Source organism: Cervus elaphus, chromosome 10, assembly GCF_910594005.1.
Source record: "Cervus elaphus chromosome 10, mCerEla1.1, whole genome shotgun sequence".
Classification (NCBI taxonomy): Eukaryota; Metazoa; Chordata; class Mammalia; order Artiodactyla; family Cervidae; genus Cervus; species Cervus elaphus.
Window position 1 is genome coordinate 46,963,847 of NC_057824.1, and position 24,762 is coordinate 46,988,608.

Sequence of the window (24,762 nt, forward strand, 5' to 3'; positions counted from 1 at the left end):
CTTTAGGGTTGACTGGTTTGATCTTGCAGTCCAAGGGACTCTCAAGAGTCTTCTCCAACACCACAGTTCAAAAGGATCAATTTTTCGGCGCTCAGCCTTCTTTATGGTTCAACTCTCACATCCATACATGACTACTGGAAAAACCAGAAGCCCGCATTAGGAGCCTTGGTTTCCTTGCGCAGAGCCCGTCTGATCCAGGCCTGCTCATTGGAGGCTGAGAACCGGACCCGACAGGAAAGAGAAGTCGCACCGACCCTGAGGTCATAGTAGTTGCCTGGGGGAGGGACCTCGGCCAGGTCCTTTCCCTCTCTGAGGCCTGCAGTGAGGGCTGGCCCCACCAGGGGCAGGTGGGGTGCTAGGTGGGGAGGAGAGGTGAGGCCCTCACCAGCTAGGCAGGCTGCTAAAGTTTCAGGCCCCGGGGGGAGACGGTGACACCTGAGCCCAGGGATTTGCTCCTCCCAGGGCTAGAGCCCTGGAGCTGGCGCCACCCTGCCCAGGGTTCAGGAGGAGGTACTGCTAAACGGAGGGTTTTGAGAGAAGTGGCCGGAGGAATTGGGTGGTCCCCAAAGCACAGGCTTCACTGGTGGCTCAGATGTAGAGAATCTGCCTGCATTGTGGGAGATCCAGGTTTGATCCCTGAGTCGGGAAGATCCCCTAGAGAAGGCACTGTCTCCCCACTCCAGTATTCTTGCCTGGAGAATTCCACAGACAGAGGAGCCTGGTGGGCTACATACAGTCCATGGGGTCGCCAGGAGTCAGACAGGACTGAGAGAGACTAACACTTTCACTTTCACAGCGCAGGTGCTCCTTCTAGCCCTGGAAGTGTGGAGCACCCTGCCTACAACTGTCTCTGCGAGGCCCACCCTCCCGCTTCATCCCACTGCCTGGGAGCCTATATGGGGAGAGGTTGACCCACATACCCAAGTTCATCCAGTGAACAAGGGGCAGAGCTGTTCACGCTCCAACTCCAGCCATTAAGCGTGTATAGATTTTCTCTGGCCAGGGCTTTGTCCAGTGGCCTACGTGAGGGGCAGTCACCTCTGGGTGCAAAACAACTACCTGGGGGAGGAAACGAAGCATAATTTTTCTTCCTTCTCTCTTCCCTCCCTCCCTTTTTCTTTCTTTCTTTTTCTCCCTTCCTTCCTTGTTCCTTCCCTGCCTCCCTTCCTTCCTCCTTTCTTCCTCCTCCTTCCTTTCTTAACATGCAAGGTTGATGCTTGTCCTCACTCTGTGCTGGCCAGATGGCCCTAAAGTACTTATAGTAAAGTGTCTTAAGGAGGTGTGTAGGTCCTCAGAGGCTGGACAGCAATGTCTTTGCTTGTTTGTTGGTTTCCTTCAGGGTATGATTCAGGCAGGGTCCAGGCTGATACAGGAAACGGGAGCAGTCAGCAGGGATTACTGTGGAGTTTAATAAAGGAGATTTGACAGTGGACTGGGCAGAGTTCAGGGAAATCCGTGAAGACAGGCACAGACTCAATGTGGCGGCAGCTAGTACTCCTGGGTGAAGGGGCTTGGGAGAGGCCCCCGTGCAGGGGGCTACCAAGGGAGAAGCGGAGGGGCCATGGGCCTGTGCCCAGTCAGCTGGAAGACAATCACTCATTTTTAACACAACCAACACTTACAGAATAGACTTGTGGCTGTGTAAGATTCTGGAAAAGAAAGCAGAGATTGAAATGATGCTGATGCTGTAAGGTGAACGAGAAGACAGAGCTGACATTTCCCTCTCTTGTTGGAGTTCCTTGGCAGCCGCGTTTTTCCATGAAACCAAGGACCAGCTCATCAGATCTGACATATTCAGTCACATTGCTCATCCAAGTTAAGTCTGTTTTTAACGGAAAGCAACAAAGCAATTTTTTACTTTTAATAAATAAAACCATTCACATATTGTTCACTTCATCTTTAGAACCAGGGGTTGCCCTGCTGGCTCAGGTGGTAAAGAATCTGCTTGCAATGCAGGAGACCCAGATTAATCTTGGGTCAGGAAGATCCCCTGGAGAAGGGGATGGCTACTCACTCCAGTATTCTTGCTTGGAGAATTCCATGGACTAGAGGAGCCTGGCTGGCTTCTCTAGTCCATGGGGTCACAAAAAGTTGGACATGACTAAGCAACTAACACTTCCACTTTTAACTTTCATCTCTAGAATATTCTTCTTAAATTCTGTTTTTGCATTGTTATGTGATGAACATTTTTAAAATAATTTATACAATCAAGAAGGTATGTAATTTGTAAGTGAATATGTCTATGTGTGTGTTGGGGAACAAATATTAAATTTTTTTTTTTTTTTTTTGCTGCACCACACAGATTATGGGCTTTTAGTCCCTACCAAGGATTGAACCTGGGCCCCCAGCAGCAAAAGTGCTGAGTCCTAAATTCCCTGGACTGCCACAGAATTCCCCAAATATTAATTTGGGTGCAAATTAAGATCTCTGGCTTGGAGGTGTTAAGTTTTAGGTACCCATTTGCCATCCAAGTGGCAAATATATATGTAGTGTTTGCTCAAAAATATTTTACTGATTGTGTTTGTGATACAAGTTTTGGGATTAGGGGTCCAGAGCCCTTTGGGAAAGACTTACTCCAGGTCTGGTGGCTCAGAAGGTAAAGAATTTGCCTGCAATTCAGGAAACCTGGGTTTGATCCCTGAGTGGGGACGATCCCCTGGAGAAGGGAATGGCAACCCACTCCAGTATTCTTGCCTGGGGGATCCCATGGACAGAGGAGCCTGGTGGGCTACAGTCCATGGAGTTGCAAACAGTTGGACACAACTGAGCGACTAACCCTGAATATTCATTGGAAGGACTGATGGTGAAGCTGAAGCTCCAGTACTTTGGCCACCTGATGTGAAGAACTGACTCATAGGAAAAACCCTGATCCTGGGAAAGATTGAAGGAGAAGGGGATGACAGAGGATGAGATAGTTGGATGGCATCACGGACTCAATAGACATGAGTTTGAGCAAGCTCTGGGAGATGGTGATGGACAGGGAGGCCTGGTGTGCTGCAGTCCATGGGATGTCGCAAAGAGTCTGACACGACTGAGCGACTGAACTGAACTGAACAAGTAACACTTTCACTTTTACTCCAGGTCAATGATTAGGATTTGTCCAAATTGCCAAATTGTGGCCTGGCTGAACACAAGCTGGTGCCAAAAGGCTCCATAGGAACACAGACAAGATGAGCCCGAGACTGTGACCCAGGACAGGGGCCAGAGCCTGAGCTGTCCTAGCCTAGGGAGGAACAGAGAGCTGGCATCACGTGATCCCTGCTGTCAGATGCAGCCTGCCCCTTCCTTGCCTACTCTGTGTGACGTCACCCAGACACATGGCTCGGTGACTCCCCTACCCTCTCCTTGAACTGTGGACACAAAGACCCAAATATCTTTGTGGCATCTCTTGGATGACGAATGGGCACCTCAAACCTCATGCATCCAGATTAGAGCTCTTAATTGGTGCCCGGATCTGTTCCTCCCTCAGTGTTTCTCATCTCAGTAAATGACACCCCTGTCCTTTAGTGGCTCAGCCAAAATTCGAAGTCATCCTCAACTTCTCTCTCCCTATTCCTTTTCTTGTGCCCGTGTGTGTGTGTGTTAGTCAGTCGTGTCCAGATCTTTGCAACACCATGGACTGTAGCCCACCAGGCTTCTCTGTCCATGGGATTTTCCAGGCAAGAATACTGGAGCGGGTTGCCACTTCCTCCTCCAGGGGATCTTCCCCATCCAGGGATTGAAACCTGCATCTCTTACATCTCCTGCATTGGTAGGTGGGTTCTTTACCACTAACGCTTACCTGCACCTGATCCATCAGCAAATCCTATTGGCAGATTTTACTGGTTCCCTGTAGATCCAAACTTCTACCGCTTCTCCCTCCAACCCCCCTCCTCCCTGGTCTAGCTGGGTGTACAGTACAACTGCCCCCAAGTTATTCCCCCATGATGCTCCAGAGCCTCTGCACATGTGGGTCAAAGTGTGACATTTCCTTACTTTCAAATCCAAAACTCTTACTGCAGCCATTAGGGGACCTAGTCCCTGGTTACTTCTTTGCTCCTGTTTCTTCTCTCCTTTTCTCTTTTTCCAATAACCACAGTGCACCTCTCTGCTCTTGTAACTTCCCAGGCAAGGGGTCATCACAGGGCTTCTCACCTGAGATCAGGTGTCCCCAACCATCCCAACTGACTTAACATTCTTCCTCACTCTCCATCTCCTTCCCTGGCTTTTGATCCCCGTAGCACTGATTCACCTGATGTTAGAATTAATCGTTTTTTCCCTGTGTTCGTTTCCTGTGGCTGCTGTCACAAATTAATGTGCTCACGGTGCCAGAGGCCAGAAGTCCCAACTCAGTTGCACTGGTCAATATCAAGGGCTGCATTCCTTCCGGAGTCTCTAGAGGAGGATCTGTTCCTTTCCCTTTCCGGCTTCTTTTCCTTTTAAAATTGTGTTTAAAAAAAACACATATAGTATAAATTAATCATCTTGACCATTTTTAAGTGTACATTTCAGTGGTTTAAGTACAGTTGATGCTTGAACAATTCAGGGAGTTAGGCCCACCAACACCCCGTCTCGCCCACTCCCGCTGCCCTCAGAGACACACACACACACACACAGTCGTAAAATCTGCACGCTGCTATCTCTGCCTTAAAACCAAAAGAGTTGATAGATGATGACTCACCCAGGCCAGGAAGCTGAAACTGGAAAGAATCAGGACTCAACTCCCTGTTCTTTTGATTCTGCAAATTGCGATCTCTACTTGAACACAAACTTTCCCCTACACTTCATTAAAGACCTGTAAAATGAAAATATAGGTACTATATTTATTGAAAAAAATCTGCATATAAATGGACACTCCCAGCTGAAATGGATGTTGTTCCAGGGTAAACTCCTTACATTCACACTGTTGTGAAACAGATCTCCAAAACATTAATTTACATTTTTTCGGGGGCTGTGCCTTTTGCCACATTCTAGATCCTTGACCAGGGCTCGAACCTGTGCCTCCTGCAGTGGAAGCATAGAGTCCTAACCACCAGACCATCAGGGAATTCCCCAAAACTGGAAAAAAAAAATGCCTTTATTTCTTTATTTATTTGGAATATAGTTGATTTACAATACCGTGTTGGTTTCAGGTGTACGGTAAAGTGAATCAGTGATATATGCACATATAGCCAAAAAATTTTAAAGACTATTTTCCCATATAGATCATCACAGAGTGCAAAACTTTTCCATCTTGCAAATCTGAAGCTCTGAACCCATTAAACAGTCCATCTTCTTTCCCCCTCTCCCCCAGCCCCTGGTGACCACCATTCTACACTCTTTTCCCATGAATTTGACTGCTTTAGAGGCTTCATCCAAGTGGGATGGTACAGAATTTCCCTTGTGACGGGCTTTTCATGCAGCAAGGTGTCATCTAGGTTCCTCCATGTGGTAGCACATGACAGGATTTCCTTCCTTTATTTATTTTTAGGGTTTCCTTCCTTTTTAAGGCTGAATAATACTCCACAGTAGATATACAACACATTTTCTTTCTTTATTCATCCGTTGTTGGAAACATCTTGGCTGATGTGGATAGCGCTGCTGTAAACATGGGAGGGCAAACATCTCTTCAAGACGGTGATTTCATTTTCTTCGCTTAGATACACGTAAGTGAAATTGCTGAGTCATATGATAGTTCTATTTTTATTTATGTATTTATTTGTTTTTGGTTGCGATGAGTCTTCGTTGCAGTGCCAGGGCTTTCTCTAGTTAAGGCCAAGAGGGGCTATTCTTTATTGCGGTGCACAGGCTTCTCTTAGCAGTGACTTTTCTTGCTGGGGAGCACGGGCTCTAAGCACACGGACTTCAGTAGTTGTGGATCGTGGGCTTTAGAGTACAGGCTCCAAGGCATGTGGAATCTTCCCAGACTGGGGTTCGATCCACTAGTGGATTCTTATCCATTGTGCCACCGGTGAAGACCTTATTTTTAATTTTTTCGAGGAACCTCCATACTTTTCTCTATTATGGCTGTCCCAACTTACATTCCCACTAGCAGTATACAAGGGTTCCCTTTTCTCCACATCCTCTCCCGCACTTGTTATCTTTTGTTTTTTGATAATAAACCATTCTAACAGGAAAGGGGTGATATCTCATTGTGGTTTTGATTTGTATTTGCATCACCTGATGATTAGTGATGCTGAGCACCTTTTCATTTACCAAATGGTCACTTAGATCCATTCTCCTGAGAAATGTCTGCTCAGATTTTTTGCCTATTTTTAAAAAATCGGGTTTTTAAAAAAAGATTTTTGAGTTGCTTAAGTTTCAAATACATTTTGGATATTCACCTATATCAAAGGTATGATCCACAAATATTTTCTCCCATTTCCTAGGTGGTCTCTTCACTTTGTTGATGGATTCCCCTTCTGTGAGAAAGCTTTTTAGTTTAATACCATCCCACTTGTTCATTTTTGCTTTGTCATCTGTGCTCCTGGGTTCTTATCCAAAAAAATTGTTGCCCAGACCAGTGTCAGGAAGCTTTTCTTCTATGTTTTCTTCTAATATGTTTTTCTTCTATATGTTTATTTTCTTCTAATGTTTTATAGTTTCAGGCCTTACAGTTGTCTTTAATCCATTTGGAGTAGATTTTTGTGTACGGTGTGAGATGGGGGTTCACCCTCCTTCTTCTTCATCTGGATATTCAGTTTTTTCCAGCACCATTTATTGAAGAGACTATCCTTACCCCGGTGTGTATTTTTGGTACCCTTGTTGATTAGTCGATCATAAATGCATGGGTTTATTTCTGGACTCTATTCTGTTCCACTGGACTCTCTCTTTCTCTCTATTACTGTAGCTTTGTAATATTTTGAAGTCAGGAAGAGTGATGCTTCCAGCTTTATTCTTCCTGTTCAAGACTGTTTTGACTGTTTGGGGTCTTTTGAGGTTCTGGGTGAATTTCAGGCTTGTTTCTGTGAGGGTATGTGGGCTGAAGACCTCCTATTCTGCCACCTTGCTCATGTCATTTCTCTGTAGTTTTCTCTTCTTGTGGTATCTTTGTCTGGCTTTCAGAGTAACGAAATGGTATCAGGGTAATGCTGGCCTCTTAGAATGAACTTGGATCTGTTTCTCCTCTTCAGTCTTTTGGAAGAGTTTCAGGAGAATTGGTATAAATTCTTCTTTAAATATTTGGTAGAATTCACCAGTGAAACCATCTGGTCCTGGCTTTTCTTTGTTGGGAGGATTGATTACTGATTCATTCTTTCTTGCCATTAGTCTGTTCAGATTTTCTATTTTTTTCACCATTCAGTCTTGGCAGATTGTGTGTTTTTAGGAATTTATTCATTTCTTGGAGGTTATTCAATTTGTTGGCATACAAGTCTCCCAGCTTCTTTTAAGGATACTTGTGATGGCATTTAGGGCCCATCAAGATAATATCCTCATCTCAAGATTCTTAATTACATCTACAAAAGTTCTTTTTTCATATAAGGTAGCTGCCACGGGCTTAAAATCCATGTCCCCTTAAAATTCGTATGTCGAAGTCCCAACCCCCAGCATCTCAGAATGTCACTGTGTCTGGAGATAGAATCTTTAAAGAGGCGATTAGCTTAAAATGAGGTCATCAGGGACTTCCCTGGTGGCCCAGTGGCTAAGACTTCACGCTCCCAATGTAGGGGGCCCAGGTTTGATTCCTGGTCAGGGAACTGAGATTCCCCCATGCCACAACTAAGAGCCCTCACACGGCAACTAAGACCCGGTGCAGCCAAATAAATCAATACTGAAAAAAAAAACACAAAAAATGAAAAGAATACAAGAATTAAAATAAAAATAGTTCGTCAGAATGGGCTCAAATCCACGGTGACCGATGTCCTTATAAGAAGAGGAGGTTAGGAGACATATATGCACAAAGGGAAGACCATGCAAGGACCCAGGTAAAAGGTGGCTACCTGCATGCCGAGGAGAGAGGCCTTAGGAGAAACTGGCCCTGCGGACCCCTTGATCTTGGACTTCCAGCCTCCAGAACTGTGAGAAAATAAATTTTTGCAGCCTGTGGCACTTTGCTATGGCAGCCTGAATACACTACTAACAGTGATATTTACAAGGTTTCAGGGATTAGGACCCAGGTCTCTTTGAGACTATTATCAGCCTGGCACAGTATTCTTTTTTTTTTTTTTATGTTTTTTGCTGTTTCTTTTTTGTTTTGTACTTTTTTATTAATGTTTTTTTTTTCTATTTGTTTTTTTTTCTTTTTTGTTCTTTTTTTTTTTTTGGCACAGTATTCTTGCCTGGAGAATCCCATGAACAGAGGAGCCTGGCAGGCTACAGTCCATGGGTGTCTCGAGTCAGCTATAACTTAGCAACTAAATCACCATCTCTCTCCCAGCGTGTATAACTAGTGAAAGCAGGGAGTTTAATCTCTTTTGTCCTTACAACAAGGTTTATCCTCAGGGAGTTGCATTCTGGTGTGGATAGTCAGACAATCAACAAAGAAGCAAAGTGTACAATGGGCTTCCCTGGTGACTCTGTGGTAAAGAATCGGTCTGCCAACGCAGGAGACGTGGATTCCATCCCTGGATCAGGAAGATCCCCTGCAGAAGGAAATGGCAACCCATTCCAGGATTCTTGCCTGAGAAATCGCATGGACAGAGCAGCCTGGCGGGCTGCAGTCCATGGGGTCTCGAAGAGTCGGACACGATTTAATGACTAAACAACAACAGCAAAGTGTACTGTGTTACACCGTGGCAGGACAGTGGGCGTTGGTCACGGGTGCCTGGAGAAAAGAGAAGGCATGGCTCGTGTTGGAGGAAGGTATAGTTTGCAATTTTATTTAATTAATTAATAAATGTATTTTGTGCAGTTTGTGGAATCTCAGTTCCCAAATCAGGGACTGAACCTTTGCCCTCAGCAGTGAAAGTCAGGAGTCCTAACCACTTCGGTTGCTTCAGTCCTGCGCGCTCATGTCTCCTGCTTTGGCAGGTGGGTTCTTTACCACTAGCGCCACCTGGGAAGCCCTAACCACTGGAAAAGAAAGTGAAAGTCGCTCAGTCGTGTCTGACTCTTTGCAACCCCATGGCCTGCACAGTCCATAGAATTCTCCAGGCCAGAATATTGGAGTGGGTAGCCACTCCCTTCTCCAGGGGATCTTCCCAACCCAGGGATCAAACCCAGGTCTCCCACATTGCAGGCAGATTCTTTACCAGCTGGGTCACCAGGGAAGTCCAAGAATACTATCCCTTCTCCAGCAGATCTTCCTGACCCAGGAATTGAACTGGGGTTTCCCGCACTGCAGGCAGATTTTTTACCAGCTGAGTTACCAGGGCAGCCCCTGGACCACCAGGCAATTCCCTAGAGTTTGCAATTTCAGAAACAGGGTCAGGGAAGCACCTTCTGAGAAGGTGACATTTGAGTCAAGACCTGAAGGAGGTGAGGACGCCAAGCACGTTGATAGCGGAGGGAAGGACGTTCTGGGCAGGGGAGACAGCAGAGGTGGTGGCCGGAGAGGGGGTGGCCACTGCCCGCGAGGAGTGGGGACAGGGCAGGGTAAATGGGTGGCCGGCAGGGGGCCAGGTAGCAGGACGCGCGATCAGAACAGCTGGTCCAATTCAGGTAAGGGGCTCCTCGGCCACGGCAGGGCTCTGGATTGGGCAGACGGCAGCCACTGCAGGATTTTGAGCAGATGCATGACCTGAGCTGACTTTCTGTTTTAAAAGGATTGTTTTGGCTGCTGCGTGAAGAGAAGGCTGAAAAGGAGCCAGGTCAGGATGGGGAAGCCCAGTTTGGAAGCCTTGTCAGTCGTCTAGGCAAGAGTCACTGTGGACGAGGACCTGGACCCTGGAGGTTGGGAGGGGTGGTTGGGTCACCCTCTGAAGGTGGTGCCCCGGGGTTTGCTGGTGAATTTGGTGTGTGAAATGGGAGGAGAGGAGGATTCCTAAGCTGCTGCCTGAACCCCTGGAACTGAGATGGGGAAGGTGGGGAGGGGCAGGGGAGAGCAGGTTATGGTGGGGGGTGGGAGGGGGGAACCCATGCTACTCAGGTTATGAGACTTTCAGGTGGGGATGTTAGGAACTGGCTGTGAACGTGCAAGTCCAGAGTTCAGGGGAGAGGTCTGTGCTGGAGGAATCAGTTTGGGAACTGCTAATGCACATATGGTATTTAAAGCCATAAATTATGAGAAACCAAAGCAGGGGGGGCCCAGGGCTGAATGCTGGAGCCGGCCAAATTTCAGAGTCTGGAGAGCTTGTGGAAGAATGAGCAAGGGATCTTTTCGATGAACAAATAAGTGATGAATGGATCTTGTTTGCCACTGCTCCTGGGCAGGTTGTCCCTCCTCACTGACGGTCACTGCAGCTCCTTGTGGTCTCTGCGAATGTACCCCCTACCCCCTTCTGACCCCTCCTCCATTTTTCCGGGGCTCTGCCCGCTCCAGCCAGGCGCTGCGGGCCTTCAGAGGGCTGCTCTTCCTCCCTGAAAGGCCTGACCCTCTCTACTCTCCGTGCTATTCTGGGCCTGGTAAATTGCTTCCTGTCTCTGCTGTCCTCCAGGACTGGGTCCCTGAGCATCGCCCCACCCCCGTGTCTTTCCAGCCAGACTCCTGGCAGCGGGAGGTCCCTTGTGCTCAGATGTGCGGATACTAGCGTCTACACGGGCAGACCCCACCCGCACTCCCAACACAGCTCCTCCCTGCCACCCTTGTGGCTTCCCCGGGTGCCTACTGCGCCTGGGGTTCTCTCTGGGGAGGATGGATGCGAGGCCATATGGGCCCTGGAAGTGGACTTGGTGGTTTGGGGAGGGAAGTTTGGAATCTGGTACCCAGAGTGGTCTAGAAGGGAGGGGTGGGCTCCGGGACGGGGGGCATCCTCATACTAGATGGATGGGTGTCCACGAGGGGAGGGGGATGGCCCTGGGGAGCGGGTGCAGTCAAGGGTGGTACTCAGTCTCCTGTTGAGCCAGCAGGGTGTCATCTGTTACGTTGTGGTGCCTTATGCCAGGTGTGACAGTGAGGGGATGTGGAGAGGGAAACAGGCTTCTGTTTTTCTTCGGTTGGAGCATTTCTTCTCTCTTGGCTGTTCACCGAGGTCAAGGTTTGGTCTGGACAGAAGGGTCATTTTTGTTTCCTCCGGCCATCCAGCTGCAGTTGCAGCTGCAGCATCCAGAGGCCAAGGACCTGGGCCTGAGGGGTGAGGGCTGGGGAATGTGTGTCTGGGTGAGCCCATCTCCTCGGAGGGATGAGTGTGTCGGACTGGCTGCCCTGCTTCCCCTAAAATGGATTATCGTTTTTAAAGGACAGGCTGACCTTGAAGAAGGATCCTTTCACCAGAAGTCAATGGCAGATGATTTTGGTAAAAGCGTGAAAATGAAAGTGTTAGTCGCTCAGTCGTGTCTGACTCTTTGCGACCCCATGGTCTGTAGCCCGCCTGGCTTCTCTGTCCCTGGGATGCTCCAGGCAAGAATACTGGAGTGGGTTGCCATTCCCTTCTCCAGGGGATCTTCCCGACCCAGGGATCGAATGTGTGTCTCTGGCATCTCCTGCATTGGCAGGTAGATTCTTTACCACTAAGCGCCACCTGGGAAGACCCAAGGTTCCCCAAGGCCGGGCCCTGTTCCCTACCTGGACCGGGAACTGAAGGCAGATGAGAGCTTACAAAGGAGGCCAAGACACAGTTTCCTTTAAAAGGTTTTCATTTATTAGTCTTTTCTGAAGCAGTTAATTCTCTTCTTATTTTTTTTAAAATGTGTGTTTCATCCAGAGTTATACCAAAGTGATTAAAGTGAATTTTCTAATGGGGATATAGCTCCCCATATCAGAAAAAAAAAAAGGTTTTTTTGTTTGTTTGTTTGTTTTTTCCATAAACCACACAAGTGAAAGGAAAGGAGAACATCAACAATCAAAAATAATCCCCAAATGTCCAGGACAAAAAATAAAATATTTATTGATCTATCACAGCGAGACACATAGAGATGGGCAGGGCAGGGGAGAAATGCTCTGAAGTACAGTGGCTCGAGGAGGGGATGGGGATACAGTACTGCGTGGGGGGAGACCCAGGTTGGGGGGGAGATTCCTGTGGCCCCGGCTGGTACAGCTCCTCACACCCAGAGGCTCGGGGCCCCTTCATAGGGGTGTGTGCGATGGGGTGGAGGCTGGGCCCAGGCTGCCATGACAGGTTAACCGAGTCGATGATGGGGGCGCCCAGCCAGCTAGGGGTGCCGGGCGGCCAAACCAGGACAAGGATGGACGGACGGATGGACAGACGGGCGAATGAATTCCACAAGAGCAAGAGGGCTGTTCCCAATACAGGGTGGGGGGGAGTCTTCGGACATGGGGAACAGCAATGGGTCGGGGAAAGGGGGGCCAAGGAGGCCAAGAGATGGCGTGACCCAATCCAGCGTGAGGGTTTCGATGCTTGGGTACCAACTGGACCGCAGCCAGAAGTGGGTCCTGGTGGGCAGGGGGAGGCGAGACTGCCCAGGAAGTGTCTGCACCATCTTCAGAGGAGCCCCAGGGAGGGGGTTCCCTAAGGGGCTGCCCTTCCCTCCTCCCTCCCCGCAGGAAGAGTGAAAGCACCAGCCTGTAGCACCAAGTCCCCCTAGAGATGGAGAGCATGTGAAGGGGGAGTTCCTGGGTGGGAAGGGCATGGGGGCAGGGGGCCAAGCCCACCCAGCCCGTGCCTCTGAAGGAGGGGGGCCTCCCGGGGCCCGCTTGGCCACCACTCTCTTGCCTCCTTGCCCTGTGGATGTCCAAGGCCGCCCGGCCTGCCCCGTTCCCACCTGGGGTGGGAGCTTGGGGGGGGGGGGGGGGGGGGAAGGGGGGTGGGGTCACAGAGGGTTTACATTCTCCACGAAGCAGTAGCACCAACGTTGATGAGGTCGTGAGTCAGGGGTCCCGGGGGGCTCACTTTCTCTTCCGGCCGCAGGCTTTCCCCAGGCAGGCCCCACCTGGGTGCGGGGGAGGCACACCCCACAGTCAGTCCTGGCCACTTGGGCTCAAGCCCTTGCCCACTCTGCCCAGCCCCAAGCTCTTCTCACATCCGCATCATCAGCATGGGAAAGAGGCTCCAGGAAGCCAGGGGGAAGCCTGGCCACCACCCCAGGCCAAACTCCGCGCCCTTTCATTGGGCAAACTCCCACTGGGCAAGTGGATGGTAGCAGGGCTCCTGTCCTCTCCTGGGGAGGATCTGACTGGTTAACCTCGTTTCAAACCATCAAGCCCCCAGGGTCGAGTGAGTGGGGCCTGGACCAGCGCCTACCCCTGCAGAAGCGCGGTGTGGCTCGTTACCGCCACCTGGTGGCAGCGAGCTGCCTAGTGGTAGAGACGCCATCTCTCTGCCGAGCTCATCCACGGTGTTTTTCGGGAAAGCAAGCAGGGTCATGGGCCACAAGCACCAGCTGGTGCCCGACTGAGAGCTGGGCTCCTTGAATGAGGTCAGGCTGCTCTGGCCTCTGCCTCTCCCTGGGCTGCCTCGTCTGGGCGGTTGGGAAGCAGGTGCGGGTGGAAGGGAATCCACAGCCTGAGCGGCTGCCAGGGTGGAGCTAGCTGGGGCTTCTCTGAGTCCCTTTCCCGCATCGTTGGGACAGGCCTTGAGGGTGGTGATCAGACACTGCCAGACGCACGTCTGCCCCTTGGAGCAAGGGCGTGGCTCCAGGACCTCTGCGGGGTCTACCCCTCCAGTTCCCTGACATCAGGGCTCCTGTGTCACCTCCATCCTCTCTCTCCTCTGTCCCTCCCAGCCCCTCCTCCCTTTTCTTTCTCTCCACTTCTCCTGGCAGGAGTGCGGGTGTGGGTACCAGGCAGGGAGGGCTTGCCAGGCCTGGCCTGGGAGAGCCAGGAGGGTCCCTGGCCCGCTCTCAGCTCTGAGGATCTGTTTCGGAGACAGCAGAGGCAGTGGGTAAGGGGTCCAGCTCCCCCACCCCTGGCCTCCCTGCTGGGCCTCGTCTGACATGCCGCCCCCTCCTCCAGGCTGTCCCCCCACCACCGCCCTCTTCCAGGGGCAGAGTCTACTCACCTTGGAATCCCAGGGCTCCCAGGGCCCCTCCGAAGGCCTTAGGAGGTTTGCCTGTGGAGGGAAGGCAAGGGGTTGGGGAGGTGGCCAGGCTTCCCCACCTCGACCAGACCACCCCCTGCCCCACCCATGCGCCTCCAACCCTGCAGCAGCAGGTTCCGAAGGCCTCTCTGCCCCCAGCCTGACCCTCCCGTCCAGCCTTGTTCCTTGCAGCATGTGGAGGTCTGAGCAGCTCTGTGGCAGCCCCTCCCACCACAGTCAGACCCCAGGCCACATTTCCCAGGGACAGCCTCACCCCCCACCATTGAGGGACTCCAGGCTCAGCCTCCTTGACCACCTGCTTGAATAGGCCCTGTTCTTACCCAACAGTATCTTTCCTCTTCTATGGGACCTTGTCAACCTCTCTGGTTAGATCCTAAGACCTGGGGTGACCCAGGTCCCCGTCTTACTCCTGATGCCCAGTCAAGTGCCAGGCTGGGAGCTCTAGGAATTGGGGTCCCCACACCCCAAGGCTGACTTTTTCAGCTTTGGCAATTCTCCTGCGGGCTCCGTCAAGGCCCGATACCAGAAGGCCAGCCCAGGGCTGTGGCTGCACTAGCCATTCCCTCAATAGGATGGACCTGCTCCCCCCACCCCCCCAACACACTGCGAAGGAGCTCAGGCCTTGAAATGGGGCCCCGACTTGTGAAATTGGTAGACTCACCACCAACTCCCAGGCCCCCGGCTCCACCTGCAAGGCAAGCAGAGGGGTGGTGAGGGTGTGCGCCTCTAGGGAGCCCACCAAGCCCTCCCCGGCAGCGTGGGCCTCGTCTGGGAGGGGCCCAGGTCTGGGCTGGGGCGTCGGGGGCCCTGCCAGTGACTGTGTTACCCTGGGTGCTCTCTGAACCTCAGCTTGTCTCATCTGAACGTGATGTTTTGTAAAATCTGATGCTCCCTGATGTGGCACGGGAGGAAGAGAAGAGGAGGCCCAGCTCTGTGCAATCTAAGGATGTGGGACCCCCCCCTACTCTGTAGCCTGGCTCAGCCCTCTGGGCAGGGGAAGAGGAGGGCTGGGGCCCAGGGCTGGGGCGCCTGGCCGTACCTGGGAAAATAGGAGACAGTCCGAAGCCAGGCCTTGCTGCAACTCCTGCAGGAGGGGTTTGGGGTTGGCGTGGGGGTGTGGGGGCGTGGGGTGAGGTGGGGTGGGGTGGGGTGGGGTGGGGTGGGATGGGATGGGACCCTGGAACCCACCTCTGCCTGGCCACCTACTCCTCTCCACCTAAGATCACCTCCGACCACTGCCCCTTCCCCACTGGCAAAGCAGCTTTCTTAACAAAGCCTCATCAGCCTGGTGTCGGAGGCCCACGCGTTCCCCCAGCCCTGAGGCCTTCCCCTGACTGTCCCCTCCACCCTCTCTCTCGGGTCCCTGTGCTGATACAGGCCCGGCGTTCCCACTGCTAGCCAGCTAGGCTCAGCTGCGGATCTCACAGCAGAGGCGGCCCCTACCTCCAACTGGGAATGGCTGGCCGGCTCCTAGGACACCACCAAGGCCAGCGGCACCTGAGACGAGGGCAGGTAGGGGTCAGGACGAGGCACAATGTAAGGGGCCCTGAGCTTCCTCTCCGGGGTCTGGGGATGGGATTTCCGGGAAGGATCCTTCACTGGTATTGTGAGCAGGACTGAGGCCTGAGCTGGTTCATGGACAAGGCAGTGGGGGTGGGGTATAAGCAGCTTGCAGGCCTAGGCTTGGCGGGGGGCAGTGGGAGCAACTCACCAAATTTGGCCGCTTTAGCAGCTGCAGCTGGAGACACACCTGGAAAGATGGGGAGCAGGAGGGCTTAGGAATATCTCCTCCCTCCCAGAGTCGTGTCCTCCTCCTGAACACTGCCATCAACCACAACCTGCCCACTGACTCATCCTTCCACCATCCCTCCACCCCTCCTCTATTCATCCATCTTTCCAGAAATCTTTATTAAGCTCCTACGGTGTGGCCGGACTTGTGGAGCACACGGGGTAAGAAACTTCAGGCTGGGTCAGAGACACAATGATGACCCGAGAGAGAGACGTTGACACAAGGTCCGCCATGATGGCAGAGACTTTGGGCAAGGAATTTCCCTGCAGGCTTTGCTTTCCTTCTCTGGAAAGTGGGCATAACCATCACTATCCTAATGAACCTCCACTGGAGGTGGTTGGGCGAGTTGAGAGAGAGAGGAGAGGGAGAGACTGGGACACCCGGCCACAAGGAGCAGCCCTCGCTAAGCCTGCTCTGCGCTTACTTGCTCAGTCGTGTCTGACTCTTTGCGAGCCCGTGGGCTGTAGCCCGTCAGGCTCCTCTGTCCGTGGGATTTCCCGGGCAAGGATACTGGAGTGGGTTGCCATTTCCTCCTCCAGGGGGTCTTCTCGACCCAGGGATCGAACCCATGTCTTCTGCACTGTAGGCAGACTCTTTACCCGCTGAGCCACTGGGGCCCCTCCAAATGCTGCAGGAGTCCAGAGAGGGGGGGCAGGGCTCAGTATAATCTTGAGTTGCTGATGAAGTGTGGGCAGGGACGCTTGAACAAGGTGTGGCCAGATGGGAAAGAAAGTCAGTCTCTCTCTCATTCATATGTGCATGTGTGTGCAAACACACACACACATCACACGCCCTTCATTCACTGATTCTAGAACACACTTACCTCCAAGGCCCACAGCCCCTGGGACAGCTCCAAGCCCACCAACTCCCAGTCCTCCGACTCCGAGCCCACCGACTCCCCCCAGGCCTGTGGAGAGAGCGGTGTATTAGACCCTGCAAGTGAGAGCAGCTGGCTCTGTCCGCGGAGGGGTGGGGCTATCATCCGAGGCCCCACGTGGAGCCTGGGCTGCCAGGACCTTGGAGGGCTGGCAGCCAGGGGCCAGGAGGTGGGCTAGACCCCCCGGAGACAATGCCCCTAAAGGCAATGGGGAGCAGGCCAAGGAATATATGCTCCATGGCATGTAGTCAGACACACACCCCCAAGTCCCAGGGCAGCCCCCACCTCACACCCATGCTCACCAAATTGGGCGGCTTTGGCGGCAGCTTTGGCGGCAGCAGCTGCAGCAGCAGGTCCTGGGGACACAGAGGGAGCTCAAGGAGGGAGTCTCCATGGGTCAGTCTCCCTCAATGCCCAGCCCATCCTGGGGTTTCAACTAAGGTAGGTACCATTAGCCCCATTTCACAGATGAGAAAACTGAGGCACAGCAGAGGTTAAGCAATGTGCTCAAGGCTTCATGGGGTTTCAACTCACCTGCCACACCACCTGGAATGCCGGCTCCACCAAGATCTCCAATCCCTCCAAGGGCCCCGACCCCTCCTGGTGCTGTGGAGAGAGGGTGGAAAGTCAGTCCTTCCCCCTTTCTGAAGGACGAGGCCTCCCTGCCCCAAGGTCACTAGGCAAGTAGACAGGTGGCGAAGGCCACGTGACCCAGTGGAAGGAGCAGAGGACAGAGGTCCATTCCCAGACACATGGGTCCGAGTCCCAGCTCTGCCCTGACCCACTGGACAAGGGAAGACCCCCCGCCCCCGACCCCCGACCTGCCCACCTCCTCCCCTTCCTCCCAGGCTAGCACTGGGAGCTGCAGGTGGTCCCAGTGGTGGCTGAGGCCATGAGCTGCCAAGGGTGGAGGACAAGTCTCAGGCCCCGACAGCCCTGGGTTTGAATTCTGGTTTCTCTGCTCACCATAGCTGTCACCTCTCTGACCCTAAAGGGGGCGACGATCCTTTCCCTGTTCACCTACAGGTGTCTGAAGCCTGAGAGGACACACTCTGTGTGAAGGTCCTCTGAGTGTGAACCACTGTTCAGTACAGAGCTGCCAGGAATTACAGCTTGCGCTTTAGGGGGACACTCGTGGTCAGTGGTTCATGCTTGTTAGCCGGCTTATTGTTCCAGGCAGCAAGAAAGGTAGGTACCATTAGCCCCATTTCACAGATGAGAAAACTGAGGCACAGCAGAGGCTAAGCAATGTGCTCAAGGCTTCAAGGGCAGGAAATGACTTTGGAGCCAGAGCCCTTAGCGGCTCTGTCTCCCTGGCAGTGGCTGTCGAGCTCAGACCAGCAGGGCCGCCAGCAAGGAACAGGAGAGAGGCCTGTGGGTTACCAGGCCCGCTGCGGGTGGAACACTTTCCAAGGTGGAAACTGGTCCCAAGAGGACCGGCCAGACCTGGTTGGCAGTTCCCTGGCGGAGGCCCCGGCCCAGATCCTAGGAGGCCGGAATGTGGGGGGACACAGACAGCATGGGTCTGGCCAGGCTGGGGCTGCCTAGGTGCCAAGTGTCGGGGGATGGGGGCGGGCAGGTCTGCCACGTCCTCGTGGCGGGCACAGTCCTGCTGATCGCAAGGCGGGGGCCCAGATGAGGAGTCCTGGCTTTGCTGGGACATCAGCCCTGGCCCCTCGCTGGCCCTGGGCCCCGTGAAACTGTCAGGGTCTGAGGGGCCTTCGGACCATGGTCCTCACCAAGGTGGAACTGCCCCTCCCTGGGGGGGGGTGCTGGAAATGGGAGGGGCGGTTGGGGTTGTCCTGGGGCTGTAGGCACGCTAGGCATTTAGTGGGCGGGAGCCGAAGTCTGCGGAGCTGTCATTAACGTGTCCTAGAAACTGCCTTTTTCCATGCTGACCATCCCAGCCCTTTGCTGTAGGCTCCAGGCACTGGGGCCTGACCCAGGGGAAGAGGAGTCGGGGGGACCGGGTGCTATCAGGGATGGTGGGGCAACTAGGGGATCAACCACCGGGGGTGGTGTGTTGAGGGGTCTTACCGAACTTGGCTGCTTTAGCTGCGGCCAGGGTTCCAGGTACTGGGGAAAACGGCAAAAGGAAGAGTAGGGGAGGTCAGTAGCTGAGCTCTCTGCTTGGGAGTTTGGCTTCCTCCAGGGAGCCCTCTTGGACTTCCTCAGCATTCTTTGTTTCTCTCAAAGCCCTGAAGCCACGGCTCTGCACTAGGCGCTCACCAGGCCAGGGACAGAGCTCCGGTATCTAACTGTGTCTCTACCAGTCTGGTCTGGGGGTGCTTGAGGGCTGAACTGTGCCTCCTCTTTCCATCCTATCCTCTGCTGGCTCCTCAAGGCCCAGCACGGTCTGCCTGAGGCTGGCGTAACTAGGAGATGAAGAACTAGAGCTCTCAGAGACCCCCTTGCCCCTGCACACTGCTGAAGAGGAGCTAGCGGGCCCAAGCACTCCCACTGACCCCAGGGACCCCAGCCTCCGTCCTTGGGCGGTGGGCTTCTTTTCAGCTTGGAGCTCTTCAGCTGGCCTGCCCCCCTTCTCTTATCCCAGTTGTCTCGGAATGCTCAGGGGGACCTAATAGAGCATTTATCACGCGCCTCGGTGCAAGGGTGCTGGAGGACGGGCTGAGGAGAGAGCCCTGCCTCCTTGGGGCTCGGGGGGCATTGCTCTTCAGCCCCCAGAAGGCCCCTTACCTGCCGCTGCCCCAAGTCCAGGAACTCCGAGCCCGACTCCAAGGCCAGGAACACCAGCACCCACTCCAAGGCCAGGAACTCCAACACCCACTCCAAGGCCAGGAACACCAGCGGGAAGCCCGGCGGCAGCCCCTGTGGGAGATGGGGGAGTGGGGTGATGGCGGCAGGCAGGAGACAGGCCCTTTTGGGGGTGTCCTGCCCAGGAAGCTGAGTCAGGCCCCAAGAGAAGGGGCCCAGTCTCATGCGGGGCCTCTGTCCCCTTCATCTGCCCTCTACGCTGCCGCCAGGTTTTCCTAAAGCTCACACTGACCACCAAGTCCAGCCCCTCCCCAGACTGGCATCCGGGGCCGCACGTGCCGGACATCACTGCCCCTTTCAGCCTCACCTCCTGTCCCTCCCTCTTGGATGAACTTAATTTGATTCTCCTAACAAGCCTCCCTGGCGGGTGCCCTCGGCCCCACACAAGAGGACAGGAAACTCAGAGATCACTCGGCCAATGTGGGGCCCAGGACTCGAACGCGGGTCTCCCTTATGCTAAATCTGTTTCTGATGCCCATGTCTGCCGCCTGGGGGGCCTCATGAGGCTGTAGGGCGGGTCTGAGAGGTTGTGTGTCCAGGGACCTGGCTCAGGCTGGGGTCACACCAGACCGAGAAGGCAGGAGGACACTCACGCAACTGGGCTTTGGCGGCGGCCTTAGCAGCGGACTTGGCAGCGGCTGGGGCCCCTGCTCCTGTGGGGGAGAGGAGGAGGTTTAAGGATGGCACCCACGGAGGGTTCAGAGGACCCTCACTCAGGCCCGCTTATTCACACGGCTTACCTATGATACCGGGGCCAAGGCCAATGCCGGGAGCCACGACGCCGGGAGCCACGCCGATGCCAGGAGCCACGACGCCGGGAGCAACGCCGGGAGCCACGCCGATGCCGGGAGCCACAACGCCGGGAGCCACACCGACTCCAGGGGCTAATCCTGCGAAAGAGAGCAGAGCCCATCCTTAACCGAGTCCTGACCGAGGAGGACAGAAGCTGATGGAAAGAGCAGCTGGCTGGGGGGTCAGGAACCCTGGATCCTTGTTCCAGCTGGGCACAGACTTGCTGGGTGACCTTGGGCAAGTTACTTTCTCTTGATGGGCCTCAGCTTCTTCATTCCTAATGAGAGGTCTGTGTAAGATCAGGAGCTCAACTTTTGGGGTTCCAGGGACCCCTTTGAGACTCTGAGGGTGATGCAGGCAGACTCATGTAGCAACTAACAACATATAGTAAAGGCAAGTAAAGGCAAGACAGGCAGGCCTGGCTTCAAAGCTCAGCTCGGCCACCATTTAGCTATGTGAGTGTGGGCAAGTTACTTAAGCGCCTGGAGACTCAGTTTCCACATCTGCAAAATGGGTGCAACAGAACCAATCTCGTAAGGCTGATGTAAGGATTACCTCAGCATATGGTGAAAGTGAAAGTATTGGTAGCTCAGTCATGCCTGATTCTTTGTGACCCCATTGACTTTGTATAGCCCACCAGGCTCCTCTGTCCGTGGAACTTCCCAGGCAAGAAAACAGGGGGGAGATTCCTGACCCAGAGACGAAACCCACATTGCAGTGAGATTCTTCACTGTCTGAGCCACGGGGGAAGCCCTCAGCATATGGTAGTTTTACAAAAACGAGTTGCCATGTCTGAGTTGAGGAATCACTGGTGGCTCAGTGGTAAAGAAGCTGCCTGTCAAGGTAGGAGACGTAGGTTTGATCCCTGGGTGGGGATGATGCCCTGGAGAAGGAAATGGCAATCCACTCCAGTATTCTTGCCTGGGAAATCCCATGGCCAGAGGAGCCTGGTGGGCTACAGTCCATGGGGTCACAAAGAGTCAGGCATAACTCAGCGATTAAACAGACCTGAAGTTAAGATTTCTCTGGCAGGAAGAAAAAAAAAAACCCTGCCCCCGCCCCAGCGCCGGGGCTGGCAAGCAGCTGGGCTCTAAAGTGAACTCTTTCGCTGTGCCATATTCAGGAAGGTGTGGGAGCCTGGGGCTGCCAGGGTGGCCTTCGGATGAAGCAGGAGATGGAGAACCTCGTCTCGCTCGGGGTGGGTGGGAGCTCAGAGGAGCCCAGCGTTTGTTCCAGAAACGGTTCCGGAAGGCAGCAAGGGCTTTGGGAAGGGTGGGGGTGGGTGCTGGAGGGCTCTCCAGCATCTCTTCTCTCTTTGCCTTCCTGCTCAGAAACTTCACCCCCATCCCTCAAAGTGCTCGGATGGGCCAAGACCTGTGAGGAAGGCCCAGACCCAGAATGTGACGGCTTGGAGTGGGGGTGCTGTCAGACTCCAGAGCAGAGATATGAGAGAGCAGTGCTCTGGGATCAGGCAGAATCGGCGGGGGGCTTCCCAGGTGGCTCAGTAGTAAAGAATCCATCTGCCAATGCAGGAGATGCAGGTCCCATCCCTGAGTCGGGAAGGTCCCCTGGAGAAGGAAATGGCAACCCACTCCAGTATTCTTGCCTGGGAAAATCCCATGACAGAGGAGCCTGGAGGGCCACAGGCGTGGGTCCGCAAAGAGCTGGACACGACTGAGGGGCGAAACAACAACAACTCTTACCAAACTGGGCGGCTTTGGCGGCGGCTTTGGCGGCTGCAGCTGCTGGAGTCACGACCCCTGGGAAGGCGAAGATTAAGGATCGGCAGCGGTCCCCAGCACCCCTCCCCTCTCTCTTCCATCCCCCATGGTAGAAAGACTTCGCAGAGTCCGCATCTCGGGAACTGGCCCCTCTCCCAGGCCCGCACTGTGATGGCCCGCCAGCCGCTCTGGACATGTCCTCTCCCTGAGCAGCAGCTCTGACTCTGAGGCTATTGGAGGGAACGGCTCATTTCTTGGGGGAGAAACGCAAAAGGGGAATTCCCCGCCTCCCGCCCCCGCCCAGAAAGAAGAAGAAATGCAGAAGAGAAATCTTCTGGTGGGAAAAAGAAAACACAAACCAAAAGGAGGATTGTAAGTTAATCTCATTTCCTCCCTTTGGAGAAAGAGTGCTGGGTAAACAAAGACTGACACAGGCCCTCCCACCTGATCAGAAAGCAGAAAGGCCCCGTGGGATGGGGGATGAATGAGGTCTCCCCAAACCCCAGCCAAGCAGAGTTCTGCTGCCTTGCAGGCTGACATCCTGAGCATCCCTGAGGGCAGGGAGGGGACTTTCTGGGTTCACTCAGGGATCTGGAATCCTGTGGGGATGCTTCCCTCCAAACTATGGGAAATCCCTTTCTCTGGGCTCAGTCTTGCCGTCTGTAAAATGGGACCCTTGATCTACATCAACTCCAGGGCCCCTTCCATGAGATAAACCAAACCCATGTCTGGGCTGGGACACAGCTCACCTGGCACCCCTCCAACACCTGGCACGCCTGGTATTGCTCCTGGGGCACCTGGCACCAGCCCTCCCAGGGCTCCTGCTGCCCCAGCACCTGGAGGGGTGAAGAGCATCCAGCTTTGCCCTTGAAGCACCACCTTCTTGGGGGAGCCAAGGGTGGAGGTGGGGGTTACATCATGGCTGGGTATCGGCTGGGCATCTTTAACTCACTGGTGTGGGATGGGGGATAATGAGCCAGATACCAATGACGCCAATAGTGGGCAACTGAAAAGGGCAGAAATGTTCACTGTGGCTTTGGAAAATGGGGCCAGGGGCTTCTGACCTTAACGCCAGGACTTTGCAGCCCCAGAGGCCAAGAGTGTGAGGTTGCTTTGATTTTTGAGCCTCGGCCCCTGACAGGAGAGCCTGGCTGTGGAGGGGAGGAGGGGAGGGCTTGGCCCTCCCTCCCTGTGGAGGGAGGAGTCGGGGGAGGAGGGGAGGAGGAGGGGGTAGGGGACCTGGGGCCGGGGCACTTACCGATCTTGGCTGCCTTGGCGGCTGCAGCTGCCTGAGCTGCTGCTACGAGGAATCGAGGAATCGAGAAAGAAAGAGATTCAGAAACCTTGCTGGGTCTCAGCTGGGCTGTGCTAACAGTGCACCTGCCCCAAGGGCACGGGAGGCCTGTCCTGCGCTCTCCCCCAGGTCCTCCCTGAGTTCCCAGAGCTCAGTCTACCCTCCCCAGCCTCCCATGACCGACAGAAGACGAGCCTTCATCCCTTTCCCTATGTCCCCCCACCCCCCACCACCCGCCTTCATGGAGCTAAGGCTCACGGGAAAGGCCAGCTCCCAGAATACCTGCGTCTCCGTAGCCAGGAAAGCCCCCAGGGCCAGCCCCGAATGTGGGAATGCCTCCAACTCCCACTCCGCCTCTGGCCCCTGCAGAGGGAAGAGAATCAAGGGGTAAAGGATCTAGTGGGAGAGGCTGGGGTGGGCTCTGGGGGATGCTGGATGGGGGAAAGGATGCAAGCCTCCCCTCAGGTCTGGTCCATGAAGGGCAGGAAACCATGAGATGCCTGAGCCCCACCAGCTTCCTCCCTACTGACACCCCCTAGTGTGTGCCCAGCCCCTCTCTTCTCTGAGCAGTTGGGGAAGGGGCTCTTTGTTGGTGATGGGCAGACTGCGCACAGTCTTATCCGCTGCCAGGCTGGGCTGTCCTCTGAGAAGGTCCTGGCCAGGGCAGGGAGGTCAGGGACACTGTCTCCACTGGGAGTGACATACTGGGACTCTACTATTACTGAGTCCCTTGGCCTCACGGTGGGAGACACCTGGGGGACACATCGTCCTGGGGCCCAACAGGTCCAAGTCCCAGCTCTGCCAGTGACTTGCTGTATGGCTCTGGGCAAGTCACTCCCCTTCTCTGGGCTGTACAATGGGAAATAGAAGATGAGGGTCCTGGAGTCCAAATAAAGGCCAGAACGGGGCGGGGCGGAGCTATCCGCTCAGCACTCACCGAATTTGGCTGCTTTGGCCGCTGCTTTAGCAGCTGCGGCTGGTGACACGGCCCCTGGAGAGACCAAGAGAAACACAAACGCTCAGGGGAAGATGGAGTGGACTCTCAGGATGTGTATATATATCCCTCTGTCTTTCAGTCCGTCTTCTATCTATTGAGCCAACACAGGCTTGTCCATCCATTTACCCACTCATATCTCCACTTACCCATCTGTCCATCTGTCTATCCAGCCACCCATTCATCCATCCGCTGACCTTCCCAAATGTCTGTCCGTTTGTCTATCTTTCAATCTCAATCTACCCACTCAACCACTCATCTCTCCAGCCACCCACACATGCATTTATCCATCCATTTATCCACCTGCCTGCCTATCTGTCCTTTCATCTAAATGTATAACCAACTATCCATTTTGTATTTGCCTTCTACCCATCCATTCATCTGCTCATCCACACATGTGCTTATCCATCCATCCATCCATCCATCCATCCATCCATCCATCCATCATTCTAACCACTTACTTTGTCCCCACCTGCCTATCCATCTCTCTTTTCATCTACCCATTTATCTTGCCATCCACCCTTTTACC

The 24,762-nt window shown here is 54.0% G+C and overlaps 1 protein-coding gene and 1 pseudogene across 14 annotated transcripts in view; both read right to left on the reverse strand.

Moving 5' to 3' along the window:
• Nucleotides 1–11,857: 11,857 nt before the first annotated feature.
• Nucleotides 11,858–12,734, reverse strand: LOC122701715 (annotated as a pseudogene). The gene has a single exon (XR_006343113.1). The product of XR_006343113.1 is annotated as a proline-rich receptor-like protein kinase PERK10 (transcript).
• The window catches only part of ELN (elastin), a 32,682-nt gene continuing 19,777 nt past the window's right edge, over nucleotides 11,858–24,762 (reverse strand). For 9 of the 13 annotated variants that reach the window (XM_043914952.1, XM_043914963.1, XM_043914962.1 and 6 more), the window contains 18 exons: nucleotides 24,177–24,230; nucleotides 23,522–23,602; nucleotides 23,204–23,245; nucleotides 22,695–22,781; nucleotides 21,928–21,984; nucleotides 20,173–20,322; nucleotides 20,026–20,085; nucleotides 19,355–19,486; nucleotides 18,695–18,733; nucleotides 17,192–17,263; nucleotides 16,960–17,013; nucleotides 16,604–16,687; nucleotides 15,703–15,741; nucleotides 15,435–15,488; nucleotides 15,031–15,075; nucleotides 14,653–14,679; nucleotides 13,953–14,003; nucleotides 11,858–12,885 (listed from right to left, as the gene is read on the reverse strand). In XM_043914952.1, coding sequence (XP_043770887.1) covers nucleotides 12,842–12,885; nucleotides 13,953–14,003; nucleotides 14,653–14,679; nucleotides 15,031–15,075; nucleotides 15,435–15,488; nucleotides 15,703–15,741; nucleotides 16,604–16,687; nucleotides 16,960–17,013; nucleotides 17,192–17,263; nucleotides 18,695–18,733; nucleotides 19,355–19,486; nucleotides 20,026–20,085; nucleotides 20,173–20,322; nucleotides 21,928–21,984; nucleotides 22,695–22,781; nucleotides 23,204–23,245; nucleotides 23,522–23,602; nucleotides 24,177–24,230 — 1,172 coding nt within the window. In that variant the 3' untranslated portion in view covers nucleotides 11,858–12,841. The remainder of the gene's footprint in view (nucleotides 12,886–13,952; nucleotides 14,004–14,652; nucleotides 14,680–15,030; nucleotides 15,076–15,434; nucleotides 15,489–15,702; nucleotides 15,742–16,603; nucleotides 16,688–16,959; nucleotides 17,014–17,191; nucleotides 17,264–18,694; nucleotides 18,734–19,354; nucleotides 19,487–20,025; nucleotides 20,086–20,172; nucleotides 20,323–21,927; nucleotides 21,985–22,694; nucleotides 22,782–23,203; nucleotides 23,246–23,521; nucleotides 23,603–24,176; nucleotides 24,231–24,762) is intronic. The other 4 variants (XM_043914951.1, XM_043914956.1, XM_043914955.1 and 1 more) reach the window with 4 other exon arrangements.